Source organism: Electrophorus electricus, chromosome 10, assembly GCF_013358815.1.
Source record: "Electrophorus electricus isolate fEleEle1 chromosome 10, fEleEle1.pri, whole genome shotgun sequence".
Taxonomy (NCBI): Eukaryota; Metazoa; Chordata; class Actinopteri; order Gymnotiformes; family Gymnotidae; genus Electrophorus; species Electrophorus electricus.
Window position 1 is genome coordinate 8,285,701 of NC_049544.1, and position 19,265 is coordinate 8,304,965.

At 39.7% G+C, this 19,265-nt stretch overlaps 1 protein-coding gene across 1 annotated transcript in view; it reads right to left on the minus strand.

The window, feature by feature from the left end:
• Positions 1–16,277, minus strand: part of snrka (SNF related kinase a) — a 34,685-nt gene extending 18,408 nt beyond the window's left edge. Inside the window, exons 1-2 of the mRNA XM_035531136.1 lie at positions 16,097–16,277; positions 12,023–12,737 (exon numbers count right to left, since the gene is read on the minus strand). Coding sequence (XP_035387029.1) covers positions 12,023–12,611 — 589 coding nt within the window. The 5' untranslated portion in view covers positions 12,612–12,737; positions 16,097–16,277. The remainder of the gene's footprint in view (positions 1–12,022; positions 12,738–16,096) is intronic.
• Positions 16,278–19,265: the final 2,988 nt, after the last annotated feature.

Below are 19,265 nucleotides of genomic sequence, written 5' to 3' on the forward strand. Positions count from 1 at the left end.
ACTCATTCCTCTACAGTATTCATTGGCACTTCAATGGTGTTCAGGGGAAAACTGACCAGCCATGCCTGACCTATTACTCATTTTCTATTTTACTTGTTTTCCAGACCGGTCCCAAGCCACTACCTATTCAGACACCACTCAGGAGTTCCTGCCTCTTTAATGAGCACACAGCTTCTCTTTTTTGTCCCTTACTTTACACAAAGCTCCATATTCGAAATGACAATGAGCCTTTACAAACTCCGTCTCTAGCACTACACAGATAAGGAACAAAGAGTTGCTGCAGTAAACACTTCATCTATAGCGCTCCTCCTGTCAACCAGGAATGAGCTTCAAATTTAGCTCCTTTGTGAGGGAAGGCAGCAGTGGACCAGGCAGTGACGGCTGGCAGATGGCAGCCGCCATGGTCACGCCCCCTCCGGGGAAGAAGATGGGGGGGGGGGGGGTCGTGCTACATGTTCACCCTGATGAACCACTTCATGTGATTCTGACCACAGAGACTGCTGTTCCAACCATGTAGGCTGCTATTCCGACTGATATTTCAAAGTTTTCAGGCTAGCAAGATTGACCATAAAAACAACAGAAATATGATTAAGTGTTAATTAATGTTAACTTCATGGTTATAAATTATTTATCCCAGGCATTTACAAACCTAGTATATTGATGTTTTAACTGATATTTCTGATTGTTGGCAACACTGATGTGCTATAGCAGCCTGTAGCAGTGCACTGGGTAGAGACTTTAAAAGCATACTGCAAAAGCCCCTTGTCATTAGGGTCAAGAACACAGTGAAAACAATGTCGAACTGCCAGAACACTGGGTCACGTTTTCACACTCCCTTTACACTGCATCATTCCCTAAGATTGTGCTCAGAGATCCAGCTCAGACTGCTTAAACTGTGACTGATCTTGAGATGACGACGTTTTATTTGCCAGGGCTGTCCCTGCATACTGAGTGGATGTACAATGTGACTTTCTTTGCAAAGGTTAGAAAAGGAGAAACTGAAGAACATTTTATTGTAACACACTAACAAGTTACTGTAAAGTGACCTTGAGTTTGAGAAAGGTGCTATATTCTTCTTCTTCTTATTATTATTAAGAGGCTTAAAAAGAGGCTCCAAAATGGAGATATGAGCAACTATAAAAAGACTAGTACTAGCTAGCCAGATGTTGTTCTAGTTTTTCCCTGCTTCCCGCTTAGGAGCAGTATTTATTAATGAACGTTATAATTACTGTGTTAAATATGCAGTAACCTTTATAATAGTGGACACTGCGCGAAAGTCATTTCACCCTTACTGGTCTCAATAACAGCCGTCTTGTGGTCAACATAAAGAAAACCTTCCGGTAACCACTCGTAATGAAAGTGCATGTAACCACCCACAGTTAAATGACACGACACTCGAGACCTCTCGGACACAAACTCAAGACAACAACAGGGCCAAAGCACATGTAGATAATGGGGGGGGGGGGGAATAATGAGCAGGAGTGTTGGTGCTCAACAGCGGAGAGGATGCCAAGGTGAATGAAACAGAACAGACATCTCCCTGGACAACCTCACTCACCATGTCTTCTTAGGCCTAGTCCACACTTACACAGGGAACTTGGAAAATGCATCTGTTTTCATATGCTTTGTCCATTCGTCCGAGCCATCATGCTGTTTTCACTACTGAAAATGCATCTTTTTAACTTTGCTCTCCAAAGGGGGTAATTCTGAAGATGCAGCTGTTTTGGTGCTGTAATGTGGTAAGGAAAAACATGCTCAAACACTGACATAAGGTTGTTGTGACCTTCATAGTTCCAAAATGGCAGAATCTGTTGACAAGCTGTTTACTGCAGTAGGTATTTTAATTTCATGATTAGCTGCTGGACATCGGTATCTTACCAGACAAAGAAGCTGCCCCCCCCCCCCCCCCCCCACACCATTTTCTCTACATATTGCATGCTATGTTTGCAGTATGTAAACAGAGTAGTGTACTGGAAATATCAGGAGTTAAAGAACACTTGCACATGTTCACCTTTTTTACACCATTCACACAGACACCGTTTCTCTCTCACTTAAGCATGTGCACACACACTCGCACTCTCACAGGCCCTCACAAATGTGTGCAGGCGCACACACACACAGACACACACAGACACGCATACAAACAAACACACCTGGCTCTCTCAGACAGCAGCAGGTGTTTCCATAGCAACCAGCAGGCTGGATTAATCACCCTCCCATTGAACTGCACCATGTCTGGCTGGCATGGGTAAGATCAGGAAGACACTGCTCTAAACATAGTCCCTCCCCTCCTCCTCCTCAGTGCTCTAGCCACCACTCTATTCCTGTCCTTTTCTGTTTCATCTTCACACTTCCTCACACTGTGTCAGAAAGGTGCCAGCCCCCACAGCAAAAAGAGTCTGGCCAAAAGAGAAGGAGAGAGAGAGGAGGATGAGGAACCAAAAGGGGACGGGGTTCCGACATTACCAGGAGTGGCCTGGTTCTCGCGCGATGCTCATGCGGCACATGTGCCTCGGTGCTGGTTTAATGAGCGACCTAGGGATTTCTCACTTGGTGGTTGTCTCGTGTGCTTACCGAGCAGTGGCCCACTCGGCCGGCCAGGGCCAAGGAGGAGTGAAGAGGGTGCGCTCCACATGCGACACACCCCTCCCCACAACTGCAGTACGAAATGACAGGGCCTCCCACATCACAGGAGCACACCGTGAGAGAAGCCATCGACTCATCCCCTGCTGACAGCCAATTCAATGTGCTGTAATGAAGAGCTGAACACGACGCTGTTAAATGTGTTACAAATGACACTGCAAGGAGGACAGCTTCCTCAAGAATGAGTAAGCGTGTTCAAAGAGCATACAAGTCTGCACGGAAGAGGCTGCAGCAAAGCAAATCCAGAACTACTCCTCAGAGGAACTCATCTGAATATGGATAGCTAAAAATGGCAAACAATGCTGCCTTTCTCCTATTAAAACCTGTAATCATCCTGTCTCTAGCTGTCTGTGGCATGGCACTGCTGGTCAGCGTGAATGGGAGAAGGGTCAGGTGCAATCTTCATTCTCTGATAACCACAGAATTTGTGCATGTCTAAATGCAATTGTCCCTGAGCGCACTATGCTTCCCTGGCTTCAGATGACCTTGGTGAGACACAGGACACAGGTAAAGGGAGAATGCATATCCACGCACACTGTTAATGCCATTTGTTTTTCGGCACACGAGTTGCACAGACAGAATGCCCAGGCTGCACTTGCTTCCTCATACCACTGCGGCTATGAATCTGAATGAAAACCAGGCAAGTACAGGGGGGCACATGTCTTTACAGCCACTGTTGTGCAGTCTACAGAAAACACACTGTTTCACAGGTCTATACTGTTGCCGATGTGCAGTCTCCAGAGCTCTCACTGTGTTTGACAGGTGAGTGAGAGGAATAAAAGTCAGGCCCCATCATCCTCTCCTTTCACTTATCCGCTTCATGCCATGCGTCATGAATGCAATCTGACCTGCAACATTTGGTCTGCTCTTCAAATGTGTTTATTCTAAAACACAACTTAAATTTTCCATATTTAAAAAATAAACAAAACTGACACGGGACTATGGCAGGCTGATACATTACATACATTTCACATGGACAACTAAGTATCAGATGGACAGGGATGAATTTATCTTTGAGAAACTAATTTTTCCTTGGTTCCTATAATATATTTCACCTGCTGAACCTGTTTCTCAACAGGTAAACAAAATATGCATCCATGACAAGCTAACTACAGTGTAATGAAGGTGTACATACACTCTGACTGTTAGGAAGAGTATGGTAAATCTGTGCAGATGAAGCATGAATTGCATACATAAAGAAGTATAGTTCTACTATAAAACTTGGCCCAGGTCTATATTCACAGTTCACAGCAGGAAAGTCATGCTCAATCATTTATAGCAGCTGTGAGACATGAACTGCCAGAAGGAGAACCTGAGCTATCAAATGAATTGAGTGGAAACACGGTGGATGAAAGCTGAGCTCTCTCTCCCGCATGCACACACACAAGCACTTGCTTTCTGCCCTCACTCCAGCAGAGACATTGTGGGGTTCCATTCTACAATTGCATGGCTAATTTCAATGACTAATTGACCATGATTTCAGACAGCTGAATTGCCAGAGAAATGCTCATTAGGCACCAACAGAGATCAGAACATGCCTACATTAATATTAGGACTGAAATTAACTATTCTTACAATTTATTTTTATGATTTTTTATTTTAATAAAAAAAAAACCAAAACAAAAAAAAAACCCCCATTAGTTATCTGCTTACAAAAAGCTCTTTTAAGAAGATATATTTATACTATAAATATATATACAAAACAAGGTAACCAGGCAAGCCTAGTCCTGCTCCTCAGCATCTTTTCATTGTGAACTGTGTGACATCTGAAACACTTGAAATCTCTGAGAGAAGTCTAGAAATTGGTTCCTACAAGCCTCTGATCTTGCAAACTAATATTCTGCATGGAGAGCTAAAACGCTAGCCTACTTTGTACTCTAAAATTGTTACAGCCATATTCAGTAATAAAATGTTAAACACAAAGTACCTTGGATGTCTTGTTTATGTACATTTCAGCAAGGGGAAGGTAAAAGACTTGACCACTTGACTAAGTGCTTGACCACAGTGACCGAGGGTGTGTGCATGTGGTAAAATGGGGCCAATCTTTCATGTTGCAAGACTAGCGAATATGCCCATTGGCTTGCCTACAGTGGATCATATTTGCAAATGTTGAGCAGTATAAAATCATTTCCCATCATGGTAACTACATATCTAGTTACATGATTTATGTAAGAACATCAATCACTCCTATACTTGTCTTCACTGCTAACCACTTTGTGTACACCACTACCTACTACTGCACAGAGTAGCCTTCCTAAATGCACTTTTTAACAAAAAGATCAGTCAGCCAGAGAGCAAAAATGTTGGCTAGTTTATGAACAAAAATGCTGCAGATGCATGTGCATCATCAAATGACCCTGGTATCGCTCACTTCATGCTAGCTAAACATTAGACACATTGAAATGTGACTAAAATAGGTAGGAGATACGACTCGCACAGCTAAGTGCACAACGTACAAGTAAATGAGACAATGGTCTGGATAAATCTAGCTGGTAATGGCTACATACACATTCAAAAAACATGTCTTTTATATGAATCTTCCAAACTGAGTTTTTAAAGTACTATGAAGATAAAGAGCCCAGGAAATTCCAGAGGCTTAGGAAACGAAAGGCAAATAACTACAAACTATTTTCTCTTCAGGTGGTCATAGGTCTGCGCTGCTTCTCGGCCATGAAAATCTTTTTTTTTAACTGCCTTTATAGAAGTCCATTTTAAAGTGCACTGATATTTCAGAGCACTTCCACTCTGCACTACTTTTCCCAAGTATAACTTCTGCAATCACTGAGTACATCTTCAATGCATTTATCTGTACAGAGAGTAGTTTTGTTAGTGCACCTATTTATTTATTTATTTTTATCCTGTTGCAAGTCTTTGTACTAATCTTGGGTGATGGTATACAAGAATTATCCTGATATTGCTATAAAAATAAATACATTCTACTGGGCAGTCCAATTACAGTATTTCCATTTCAGCCTGACCTACATTTTTCACTCAGCTCAGCACGCTACATTTAGCCTAACAGTAACACTTTCTTTTCCTAATCACTAGTGCATCCATGCGCTACTGCTAAAAGTGAGTTTTATGAGCATAAACAGGAATTTAGCAAACAATATATCTTATCTTTCACTGCCAAAATTTAAATCTACTAAATATTTACAATATGATAAGTCACATGCAAAATGACATTAATCCGTGACAGTCCGTTTGTCTAGCCTGCTACCTAAGCGCTATGCCCTACACTAACCGCAAACGGAAATGGGAGAAAGCAGTAAAAAGTCAAAAGGAGAAAATCACAAAGGTGGATGCTAATTTTTTCCTACAGTGCGAAAACTAGAGCCTTTCCAAGCAGTGGCATGGGCACAGACTGTATACTGAATTTAGAGAATAATCAGCACTCATTTATATTATTGTGATAAAAGACTTAGCCTGGACAGATAACAGTTATGGCTGACAGCATTGGCCAACAGTCGTTATCCACCTGTGTTAAAAAAAAAAAAAAAGGAAAAAGCGCAGTTGGCCAATTTCGCTTTTAAAGAAATATAGAATTAACGAAAGAAAGCTGGTCGGCAATGTTTAACCTGTGTGGGGAGAAGAGTGTCTGCATTGTGAAACTATTTCAGCATGTGCAAAAAGGAGAAAAATCACTTTCACATTTTCTCCTTAACCCTAAAACGACACTTATTAAAAATAAAGACCAAAGCAAAAAGTATTTTATTAGACATGAAGAGTCTAATAAAAAGGCATGCATTTTAGTTTAGCTAAAAGCAAATACAACCCCAACTGTGGCACAAGCATTCAGAAGCACCAAAATGACAACTCACACAGTCAACAATAAAATTCTTACTCAAAAAGGGATTAAGGTTTTTAAAACGGAACATATAAGGATTAAAAAAAAAAATGGGAGTGCCGACCAAGCCACAAACTGAAATGTCAGTCAGTCCCTTGTGGGCTGCCTACACTAAAAAACATGGGACTAAACAAGCCATTCTTTGTGGCTCTCCTTTCTACGTCACTAGGGGACTCATCAGAATTACCATCCTCCATCTGAGTATCTCCATCCATGGTTTAAGGACTGCATTTGTGAAGGTGTGCCAATTGTTTGTGCTAGACCAGCCAGCATTATGTAGAAGCTAAGAGCTAAGCATGGGAGCTACTCTGTTGGCTACATACACCAGCACAAAGTGCTATATCAGCCCTCAGTCTCAGAGGACAGAACAGCTGAGTGGATAAAGTTTATTTTTGATGGCAACACACCAGCTACGGTCAGCAAAAAACTGACTTTTCTGACTGCTTTTCCAACCTGGTGGTACATATCAGGACTGGCCATGCCACTTTTAGTAAAAGAGTTAATGGCAACAACTGCCGTAATATAATAGATGTAATTTTCTAGGGAGTTATTGGTGTTACTTGCAGCAGGATCAACAATGACGTCATTTTTTTAGTTGAATGTCTAAGGTGAACTTCAACTTATCAACACATTAATAACATGACAAGTTACATTTAAGTTCCAATCAGGGAGTCAGAGGCTAGCAATGGTAATATGTTAAAAATGGGGGGGGGGGGAGACATGCATTTGTCCATTTGTGATTTGACAAACTGGCACACATCACAGTGTTTAGGTATGTACATTAATGTAAGTTTAGCTGCTAGAATAAGCACAGAGCTGACATCAGAGCAAACTCAGAGTCTGAGCCTGGTTCAAACATATATAGCTGCACAGCGATGTTTTCTCTGGCAGCCATATTTCTCTAAGGGTTCGATAGTTCCAATGGTAGCATGAACAGAGCCATCAAAAAATGACTGGAAAAAAACGCCGGAGAGTGCCTGTGGGTGAATTCAAAATGAACGGCCATAAATGAAGATAAACAGTTAAAACGAAAAATTAAAATCTCTCACCACTTCTCACAACAGCACTTCCCTTTATTTTTAGAAATAAGTTTCCATAGCAAACATTTCTACAGCAAACAGGTGTTGGGCAGTAGGACAATAGCATTTCTGCTAGAGTGCTGATGAACAGCTAGAGTAGCCAAAATGCTACTTCTACTTTCCTAAAATAAAAAAAAGATCCTGGCAAAGTGGTAAGAAACTATTTAAATTTTTACTATTAGTCGTTTAGCTCCATTTCACCCGCATTCATTTTGGATAGTTTTGGACTCTCGCGGGCGCTTCTAATGCCTGGCAAACCCGGACGACATTACATTATGGTTATTCTCTCTCTGACTTCCTTGGTGAGAAGCCCTAATGGCATCAGTGCACACTCTATGGAAGAACAGGGGTGGGCTAAGTAGTGGCTTATTATAATTTAAAGGAACCTGCACCCAAACCGGCTGTTCTGAACAGGGCTGTTTAAACTGGTTGAGAAGGGTGCTGTGGTGATTGATCCTTCTGGTATTTTAATCAAAGCATGTCAGACATTTAATTAAGAATTCAGGTAACTGTGTTAATAATGGCATACCCTTTTTATGCAAGTTAATATTGCATGATCAGCCTTTTTCTGTGATTGAGGACATATTGTTCATTTTTTATTCCTCAAGTTACACATATCAAGAATGCATGCTACTTGCCTTATTCAATTTCATCTGAAGAATTAAAACTGTTAAACAAATTGAACTGACAAAAAAATTTTTAATCTTCAGTAAATGACAAGCTACCAAATAATTGGTGTCAGACAATAATATTGTTAAATAATCAGATATCAGTATTTGTAAGCAATTTTAATATCAGAAAATCACCACAGAAATCTTTTATTAACCTAAGGGCACTTTAACACAATGTTAAACCCTCAAGACTGCATGAGATTGTATGAAAACAGACTGTTCCCAGTGGACCTGCATCCTGTCACTGTCTCCAGATGACAAAAGCAAGGTGTTCTCACTGACATGGAACGAAGCGTAAATACTACAGGAAGGCAGCAACATCACTTTTCCATGCATTCATCAGAATAGCATCAAGATAACTGCTCTGAGGCTGGAGGGCGATTTGCCAAGCTGGCAGGTTTCAGGGAGGCTCTTTAACAAACACTTGGCCTATTTTCCAAGTAACTAAGCGCAAGTCCTTCCTTCCCTCCCACCACAGGCTCAACCGGACTGGCTGGTCTGTAACTACATTGCTGGTATCCAAAAGGTGGAAAATGAACAGATACAGATACACAAAAAACACTGAATAAAACAAGGATGTTTAAAATTCTAATCACTAGAGCTCACTATGGGTAGATCAGCCTCAGAGTTACTAACCAAACAATCACACTTTGGTTTCTCAAGTGGCCATGGTACAAATGTTGTACAAATACTGAAAGATAATCACTTCTTATTCATCTTATATTCTTTCTAATAAACAGACTACCTTGTGTTTTGTACTGACTTGATTAAAATATGTTTTTATAATAATGCTTTATTTTTTTGGTATCCTGCATGTTTCAGTAGCCTATGAGGACTTTGGCAAACAGGAACTCCTTTAAAATTATTTTTTTTCAAATTGTAATTTGGTGTAATTTTGCTTTAGCACACTTATTGACATATAATTTGATGGAATTCATTAAGTTAACTGGCTTTTTAGAAAACAGCCAAATTGTTTGGCCCCCTTGGACTCCAACTAAACCCAAACTTTTATTTACAATACAAAAAGCACTCATGTTTCCTTGCATGTGTCAGCCAGATTTTGGAATCTTCCTTGGAAAGAAAAGGCCTAGATCCCAATTGGTATACCACAAACTTAGTATGTTCATATGCCATAATGGAGGTAGGAGACAAATAAAAAGCTTGAGAATCCTCACAGAGAAGTGCTTTAAATGGGAGTATCCCACAGGCATGATTCACAAACCATAGTCTTGAATATGTCAAAGTCTGATTAGGGAGCATCTTACCAATCTGTGCTTATTAACTGATTTAAGACTGAGAGGTAGTGAACCTTAAAGAACATAGGTGCTTCTTAGGACCTTCAGTCTATATGATTATTCAGTCAAGCGTAATCTATTTCATTATCCATCAGGACATTAAAAAAAAAAAAAAGACAATCTGGCCCAATCCGTGTTACTCATTTATGAAAAAAACGCATTACAAGCTAGCCTTGGAGACATTTTATCAATTTGAAATAAAAGCATTACTTTTTGACCTGGTCCACTGTATGAGCATGAGGAATGTTATTCATGTCTAGGCCTATTCACTGTGTAATTTGGGTTAGAATAAACTAGCTATAGAATTAAGTTAGATCCATCAATAGACAAATGACCTCTTGTTTTATTTTTAAATACTTCAGACCATTATTTCTGCATATCATTTCCTCAGAAACCCCTGTAACAACAAACAGATCGAGGTGTAAACAAGGCGAGCACAGCAAGAAGCTTCCCCAAGCATGGCACATTAAACCCTGTCCACAGGATTCGCACCCTCATTCATAACACCTCAGCCATCTCCACCACGTGTCAGCTTACACACCAGGTGACACTGACAATGGCTATGCACAGATCTAGCCTGGCATGGCCCAATCATTTAGGAAATGCCACACCCATAGGGGCCATTTCATCCAGCTCGTTCAAATCGATTACGTATGCTTTGGCCTGTACTCTTCATATTAAAGGTTGGCATTATGAAATCGAGCCTCCCGTCTTATTCTTACCTTGTTCTAGGGACACGAGTGGCTTCTCATTCTCCTCTCAGAAGTGCCTGAATTCACCTTTCTCTTAGCCATTATATAAGCACTGAGTGGGCAAGATTGCAAATGACAGCATGTCACTAGATTTATTATGGAAACAAAGGATATAAAACAAGCATGAGCTTCTTTAAAAGATTTCATTTAAAAGATGTCCAGTTGGTTTGAAGACATTTATCTGACAGGTCTAAGCTTTGGTCAGATTAAAATCTAATTTAAATATGTTCATATTTCTTATTTTTGTATGTCAATTGCACAAGCATTTCCATTGACAGAAGCCAAAGGGAATGGAACCCAAAAGTGCCAAGGTTATGCCAAACGCCCTCAACGATTAAATCTCCAGTGTGACATCACAAATTCATGCCTACACAGTGACTCAGTCATCAAGAAAAAAAAAACCTTCAGGCATACTGGAAAGGATCAGGTTTGCAGATAACGTGAGCTTGGGCCAACTGCTTCACTGTTGCACTTGTGCCCAGCTTGACAACGGGGTATCAAAACAGAATGTGGGCCAAACACAGGACAAAGCATTATCGATTAGCAGGCAAAGCCAGAAACCATCTCAGTGGGGAGGGCGCTGTCTATTTGATCACACTGACAGTGTCAATAAGGAATGTTTAATCAGGGCTCCAGCACTGAAGGCTCAGCTCAAACAAAGAGAGGATTAACTGTTCCACCATCCAGTCCTCTGCATCTGTGACTACAGCAGCCACCACTCTGGTCTCTGAAGGCCTTCTAGTGACACACACTGACCATGACACGGTAGCAGACATGCACAGAAATGCCCTCAGACTAAAAATGAAATAAGAGACTTATCAGAAGGGTGTTTGTATCTCTGTGAAAGGTGTGACTGACATACTTGTACAAAGAAAGTGGCAGCACCATAAAACCTGGCAAAGTGGTTGGGGTAGGTGACGAATGCTTTTGGCATGCTCTAAACATACTTGTACCTCTAACGCACATGCTCCACCATCTCACTCCTCGGACAGTTGCAATGTGCATTAACCTTAACGTGCATTTTCAAAGGAATCCTGAAATGTGCAGTGAATCCGTTCAGCTGTGTTTCATTAGCATGTAGGGCCACAGCTGTGACGAACAACCGGTAACAACTCACTCTTGTCTACACAAAATTTCAAGCTATTAAACAAAGTACTGAGAAATCATCATTTTTATTTGCTTAATGTCAGGCAAAACAGCTCTTCATGTCTATTAATTTATTGCCTTTAAATAGCTAAACATCATATTGCACATGTTCTGTTAGTCTGACTGAAGGAATCTTATCTATATAAAAGCCAAACTGCATCCAACCCACATTCTAAAAAAAATGACCATGCTTGATCAGAAACTGTCACACTGACAACAGCAGCATCAAGTTTCCTTCTTATAGTGGTAATACCAAATTTACCTTTCACATTTTACTATGCCACAACTGCACTTACAACCTGTCCTGGTACAATACTGGTTCCCTTTTAAACTGGAGCCTGACAGAAGCAAATTGTAATAATATACACAGGAGACATTATGACCTATAGATGGTTAAATAGAAGCACAATCTGAACAGATTTGACAAGAATACCAATATCTTTTTGCGCAAGGACAAACTCACATCGTTTTAGACACCTATCTAAACCATGTGGCTAACTCCAACACAGAGCACAAAAATGTTACCCCACAGCCTTGTGTTCTGAGCTGTGCTACTACCACCACCACCACCACAGCAGCGACTACTCACCTACTGCTGGTGCATCGTACTCATCCCCCAGAAGGATCTCAGGGGCAGAGTAGGCCAAGGAGCCGCAGCTGGTCGTAAGCTTCTTCCCCGGCTGGAACTTATTGCTAAAGCCAAAGTCAGTTAACTTGACGAGGCCCTGCTTCTCAAAGAACACCACATTCTCAGGCTTCAAGTCACGGTGGACCACATGGAGTCGGTGGCAGTAGGAGATGGCATGGACGATTTGGGCAAAGTATTTCTTAGCCAGATCCTCATTCAGGCCTGTCTCGTGCTTCATGATGTAATCAAACATGTCCCCTCCATCGCCCAGTTCCAGGATCAGGTAGAGCTTGGTCTGTGTGTCAATGACCTCGTAGAGACGAACGATGTTGGGATGCTGCACCAGCTTCATGCAGCGCACCTCTTGGAAGAGGTGCCCAGTGGCCACCGTGTCCAGCTTGGTCTTGTCAATGACCTTCACTGCCACTTTCTCTCCAGTGAAGACATGGCGTGCTAGTTTCACCACTGCAAAGTGCCCACGGCCCAGTGTCTTGTCCAGGTCATACAGTCCGGCGATCTTTCCGTCATAGCCGCGCTTGATGCCCGCCATGACTGCTAGTCCCTCGCTCGGACTGGAGGAGGGGCTTAACCCCAGGGGTCGTAGTTTATAGTCGAGGGTGGGTCCAGCTCACTTCAGCACACTGGCTGGTAACAGCAAACCCATGATGCCACTGGCCTGTCAATCAGAGGTTAAAGTATTTAGAAAAATGTGGTCAACCCCATTAAAAGCCGTATTACGGTACAAAGACCAACATCAATCCTGATGGAGCATGGCTGTATCAAACTTTGTCTTCAAGGTGTCTACACCACCCAGACAGACAGCGACAAGAGCAATGAAATGTTAAAAGTTTAGCTTGTCTTTAATGCAGATATAATGTTTGTTTGGTAAAAGCAATGTTACTGAGATGCACAAACAATAACATTCCAGTAATTAAAACTGACAGTGATTCTCAGCACTGAATATCATAGATCTGGAAAGTCAAAGAAAAGTTAGAGTACAGGCAGGAGTTTCTCTGGAAAGACTGTAAAACTGGATGATCAATTAAGCCTTCATAAGTGGGATAATTCAGTTGCAATGACCATTAAACTAAGAGGAAGACTGGGAAAATGTAACCCTATAGATGAAGTTGGTTTTGCCAGGATCTCTCTGCTTATCTCTTGCATCTACTACTCCAGACATAGAAACACCACCAAGCTTGCTTGGAAACAAGTACAGGGGTGCAAAATGAACATGTACTTAAAAGGTAAAACTACACTCCAACAGTATCATGCATGGCTACATAAAAAGGCAGTCTATAACCACATATCAGTGTATAGATGTAATTATTCATTTTTAAGCAGAAAAAATAAAGAAGAAAAAAAATCTCAGATATTCATTCCAGGACCTTAGTCCATTTTGTCCTGTAATGTTCTGAATTATCCCACATCATTTCAGTAATACCAAACTCAATTTGAACTCTCTCAAAGATAAGGTCAGTTATCTAGCTAATATTTCTATTTTCCTGATGAACCCAAGTAACCAGTAAATAATTTATACAATTACTTTAACGTGAAAAATGTACCCCAAGAGCACATCCATATACTTAGTGACACCGGCCTCAGGTTGATGAAGTGATAATATTCACACTTGGTGTATAAAACTAATACAAAATCAGCCGTTTTTGAATTTATCATTTGAATTTATCTGATGGGCAAATGACCACAAATCTGCTAACACCACTCTGAGCAATACCAACTGCCTTTTCTGTCATACCATAGGCCTTCTGATGAGGGCCTGTTTATTCCCATTATAGGCCTTCAAAAATTATACTAGTGCATACTTATTGTGTTCAATACACAATGGTGGCTTTTTTCCCATAGCATCTTCTCTCATCAGGATGAGGACGAAGGCCCTTGTGGTAATAAGCTTTCATTTATCAGAGGAAAAAAAGCACCTTACCGAAACACTGTTAAACAGGCCTTGTTTAAGTGGAACAATAGTACAAGGATCTCCTTTATGGAGTAGCAAGCTGCATCATTGGGTAACACTATCAGTACAATAAAACAAATACAGAAATTAGTCCAGCAATCTATACATTACATAGCTAACTGGATCATAAGGAAATTTCTAGTTTTTCTACAGCTAGATTTATTGGAACATATACTCATGAAATGTGATTAGTAATTAGCAAATTATTAGTTATAGTGGGGGAAAAACCCATGAATAGCTGCCAATATTACATAATGAATTACATCCATGAAACTAAAGCTCTGTTTATGTAAAGTCCAAAAGTCTTCCTACAGTTAAATGCCATAAATGTAAATGCAAGATTTAAAGGATTCAAACAATCATACATTCTAAGTAGTACATGCACAGCACATTTTTTATGCACATTTGTTATTTATTTATTTCACTCGTTTGTTTAGCCTATCCATTATTTAGTTATTAATTCTTTTATAAACAGACTTCTGATTAATGGACTTCATGTTGAATACATCGGTTGTACTTTGCAATACAGGCATGCACGCAAATAAAAGCCTAACTTCTGTAACAGGTTTTTTAAGTCTTGGTTCTTTACACAAGAATACAGATCTTTTTAACTTTGTTATAACACAGTTTTAGCGCTTGATATCATGACAGAACATAAGAATCAAGTGGTTTACCTCTCTAGCTAGGGTTATGTATCGTACTCAAGTAAGGACTTTGCTAATTCTGGTGCAGATAGTTTACACACTAGACTCTAGCAACCTTCGCCGCAGCTGCTACAAGTGAGCAAGCGAGATTTACGACTAATAATAATGTAGCAGAAAGAAACTTAATCTGAGGTTTCTGCATTGACCTTTCTCAGGAAGCGACAATAAAAGTATTACTGATATATTTAGTTGGGCGAGGATTAACATTTGGTCTGAGAAGTGGTAGTATTTTAGACCTAGCTAACCGCTACGTAGGTTAAGATAACTAAATGTTTGAATTTGTAGATAGCTATTTAACGGCACTGCTTCGACTAAAATGACATCATATATATTAACTCACTTAGAGTCACACAATAACCCAGAGAAAATTAATAATCATACTTTACCGTTACCAACCCAACTAACCAGCTAGGTTAACGCGTTAGCTACTTTAATTCTGAATTAGCTAGGTTAGCTAGTTATCTTCTTTAATTAGCCCGCTTAACGCTGTTAATATCAATCCGTACAAGTAATTACTATATAAAGTTTAGCCAAGGAGGAGTTAAGTGCTGATAATTTAGTAAATAAATTAAATAATTCTAATAAGGTAGTTAGCTAGCTAGCGCATGTAGCCCTTGAGGTGAGCTTTGATAGTTAGCTAGCCAAGCCAGTTCTCGCTACCTAGGTAACCTAACGCTAGCCAGCTAGCTGTCAACTCGAGTTGCTTGAAAGCAATATCATTTATTACCTGGAGAAATAATGGAATATGCATCTAAATCATTGCCTAAGAAACGATTACCAACAGAAATTCTAAGTCTCTCTTGACTTCGTTTTGTGTATGTCGCAGCAATGGACAATTCCGTGCAACAATACCCAATCCAGCTAGCTAGTGAGCCCTGAACATGGCAGTGCTGGTGATAGACTCCCTTCCGTGACAGGCCTACTGTGCCACAGCTCAGAATGGCTTTCTGATCTGCCCCACATGAGCCTGAATGTAAAGTGGCATGCAAAGATTGCTACCTAGGTTAGCTAACCATCGTTAGTTGCTCAAAAAGCTTATCATGGATCACCTGTGATCTTGCCAGATTAACATTGCATTGTATAAAACACCAGTGAACCACATTCTGTAGTTCCGTAGCTAGTTGGCAAGCTACCGTAAATAACTAGCTAGCAAAAAATACCGACATGCAGCTAAAAGCGTAAGGTTATATTATTTCACACCAAAACAACAAATTGGAAAAACATCTGTCTAGCTGGTTTGATATTGTTGTTGCATATACTGCAAGCTATTTACCTTGCAGGCTACTAAACGATATCCACCTTATCTTGTTAGAGACGTTTGCTAGCTAGCTAACTATGTAACGTTAACCTAGTTTGACTTACCACTCACTCCGCTGAACATTAAAACCACTAAAATGTTTAATATGTCCAGAGATAATGGGATCACGATATTCGATCCAGAATTTAAGGAGTTCAACAAAATGCCTGCTGAATGAAGTTCAGCACTTCAGATTACAATAGCGGCGTTCACACAGTTCCTGATCAATGTGCAAACGCTGTTGGAAGTGCTATTCTCAGCGAAATTGCGCTCCTCCCCGCGTGGCGGCGGCGCAGTGAAGAGCGCAGCCGCAGTCTCCCCTGACGTCACAACAACGCAGACGTGAAGAGCGTTCATTAGCGGGCCCATACAGTGTGATAATCCCTATTCAATGCCTATATTTTATAGCTGATATGATGTGATATAACAGTTATGTGTGTTTGTCGTCATTCCGTGCTGACCTTAACTCACTTCACATTGGAGGTTATTCATAAACCACCATGCATCCGTGCACAGGTCACATTATGTCGTTGTCTTCTGCCTAGACCCCTTACCTGCCTCATCTTAGATGTAATGTGGGTCTGCTACATGTAAAACAATACCCCTTCGCCAGGAATTATTTTCTAGATATGACAACTGTAATTAGAGGAAGTATACTGGTAAGTGATCTGGTTAGACATTTATGTCTTCTGGATTCATTTACACAGAAAATGAAAATTCTGGAAATATTTTTTAGTTTTGTGCCAAGTCATAATCTAAACTGGGTGCAGTTAATTTCAGGACGCGTAGTTGGCAATTTAAAACATTTAAAACTATACTCAAACACAGGGCTATAAATGATAATTTGCGAAGAGTGAAGTTGCAGCATATATATATATATATATATATATATATATATATATATATATATATATATATATATATATATATATATATATATATATAAACACGTATGATTGATTATGTAGGACTCATCTGATACAAATTTCAGACTTAATATCTAATGTACAAAAAGCACGCCCATTTGATAAGAAATAGTATTTGACTTATCAAGCCTTATTGCTCAGAGATGTCAGCAGATATTTAACACACTGCAGATAATGGCGTGTATCATTCTTTGGAAACATTGAGATTGTCTGCCATCTAGTGGTTGTTAAGCTTGTTAAGCGCTTCTAAATAATTGTACGTCTAGTTTAAAATATCGGGTTGATAAGGAATTTATCATAAATGAGTGTTATATATATATATGTATACAACGAATCTGTGAATACTCTGGCTAAAGAACGGCACCTGTGGAAAAGGTTCTATTTATTTTTAAACAGCAAGAGTTTACAGTGAATGCTGTATAATGGTTGAGTGGTTTATAATCTTCCTCCTAATTTCATGCACTTTATGCACTTCCATAGTTGAACTGTAGGGGTCATTATATTCAAATATTTAAAACATGCATACCTGACTTTCAGTTGTTGAAATGTATCGATCCAACTGTAGACACAGAAGAGGCTACAATCTAAGAACACGATTTCATTCATGTGCACTTTCTTATTCAGATCCCAGGACGCTGGTTTCCAGAATAGGCAAATATACTGTCCTGGAATTTAATAAGAAAAAGTGTTGCATGCGAGATTTTTTTTTTTTTTTTTTTTACTAACACCATTTGACATCTTTGGTAACCACTAACCGAAGACATCGTAGGTATTTGAGATATGGGCACAGCAATGGTCTACAGTATAATCACCATTCATTTCCTCTTTTATGGGTATATCTCCAATCGAGATAAATATTAATCTATATATGCAACTATCTAAATAATGCAGACAACTACCAGATTGGAATTTGCCAAAACATTTGAGGTCAAGATTTTTTAAGGATTATTTGACTGTTTACTGAAATGATCTAAGTAGAGGATTCTTTGACAGGCATATTATAAAAATTATAATTTTGATATAATCTTGCATTCACTTGAATTGTTCCAGAAAAGGTACCAGCAAATACGTTTTCTACTGTAATACTTAAATCCTTTTTGGTGGATTTAATTATTTTGCAACTTAATGCACAAATGGTGTCAATAGTTGTTAGCAGGAATACCTTCATAATGATTTGTACCATTGTTAAAGATCAAATGATGCATTAGGTTAATTCCAGCATATTTCCTACATCTGATTGTTATTATATGCAGCTGCAAGTGTAGTAGCCTTTTTTTTTTGCTGAATTTGAAAAGTGCATATGACTTAAATGTAAACTGAAGATTTATCCATCCTACTGCATAAGTACTCATATAAGATTAGATGGGCTTTATTGATTACCAGCAGGAAATGTACTTATTCATAGTAGCAGCATGTGAGGTACAAAGACAGAGAAATAAAGAAACAGAATTGAAATGAAGCATATAGGTAGAAGTAGTCAAAATCACATTGAACTATGCTTGCACAGCTGATGAAGGACCGCTGTCCTAAAGGTCTTGTTTCTATGGAAACCAGTGTGCTTCAATGGAATTTTGACTACAGTGCAGTTACTCCATGGAATCTTCTTCAGAAACATATATATGCAAAATATATAGTAAGATCACACCAGCCGAGTAGCAGTTCTTTTTATATTAAGAGTACACAGCTGTGCATCCATGGAACCAATTTACAAGAAACAAACTCCACCTCTCAGCTTACCTGTAACAACTCTAAAACCACCCAAACAAACCAAAGGGTTATCATAACACAACAGATAAAAATGATTTGAGCATGAATAGTTAAGCAGCAATATTTAACAAAGGGTGTTCAGAAGTGTACATCACACTGTGATAAGGATGGACTTCTTATCCCCCAGTTTGGTGTGCAAAGTTTGTCCAGAACACACTATGCAGGGTCAAAGGTGCTTAAAGGACAAGATGGCAAAGTGACCCACACTTCCTGAGATAGAAGGTCACTGCACAAAGGCAAAGGCCTTGGTTCTGAATAATTTATTATGATTCAGCAGTACTTCACCTTCCACCAGTTTGGAGCAGCCAGTAGTAGAAGCACCTTTGGTTTGGTGACCCATGTTCCAGAAGTGGAAATATGATCATTCTATAAACTCTGCAGCACTCATTTTTTCTTTAGGTGTTTTGTTTTCACTTTATTTGTCCATTATTTTAAATATTGTTGTCTATTATTGCTCAAGTGGGAGACAGCAAACCGCCTTCAAGATGTGACCAAGGGCACAACAGCAGACTATATTTGCCCCATCTAGTGTCGTTATTAT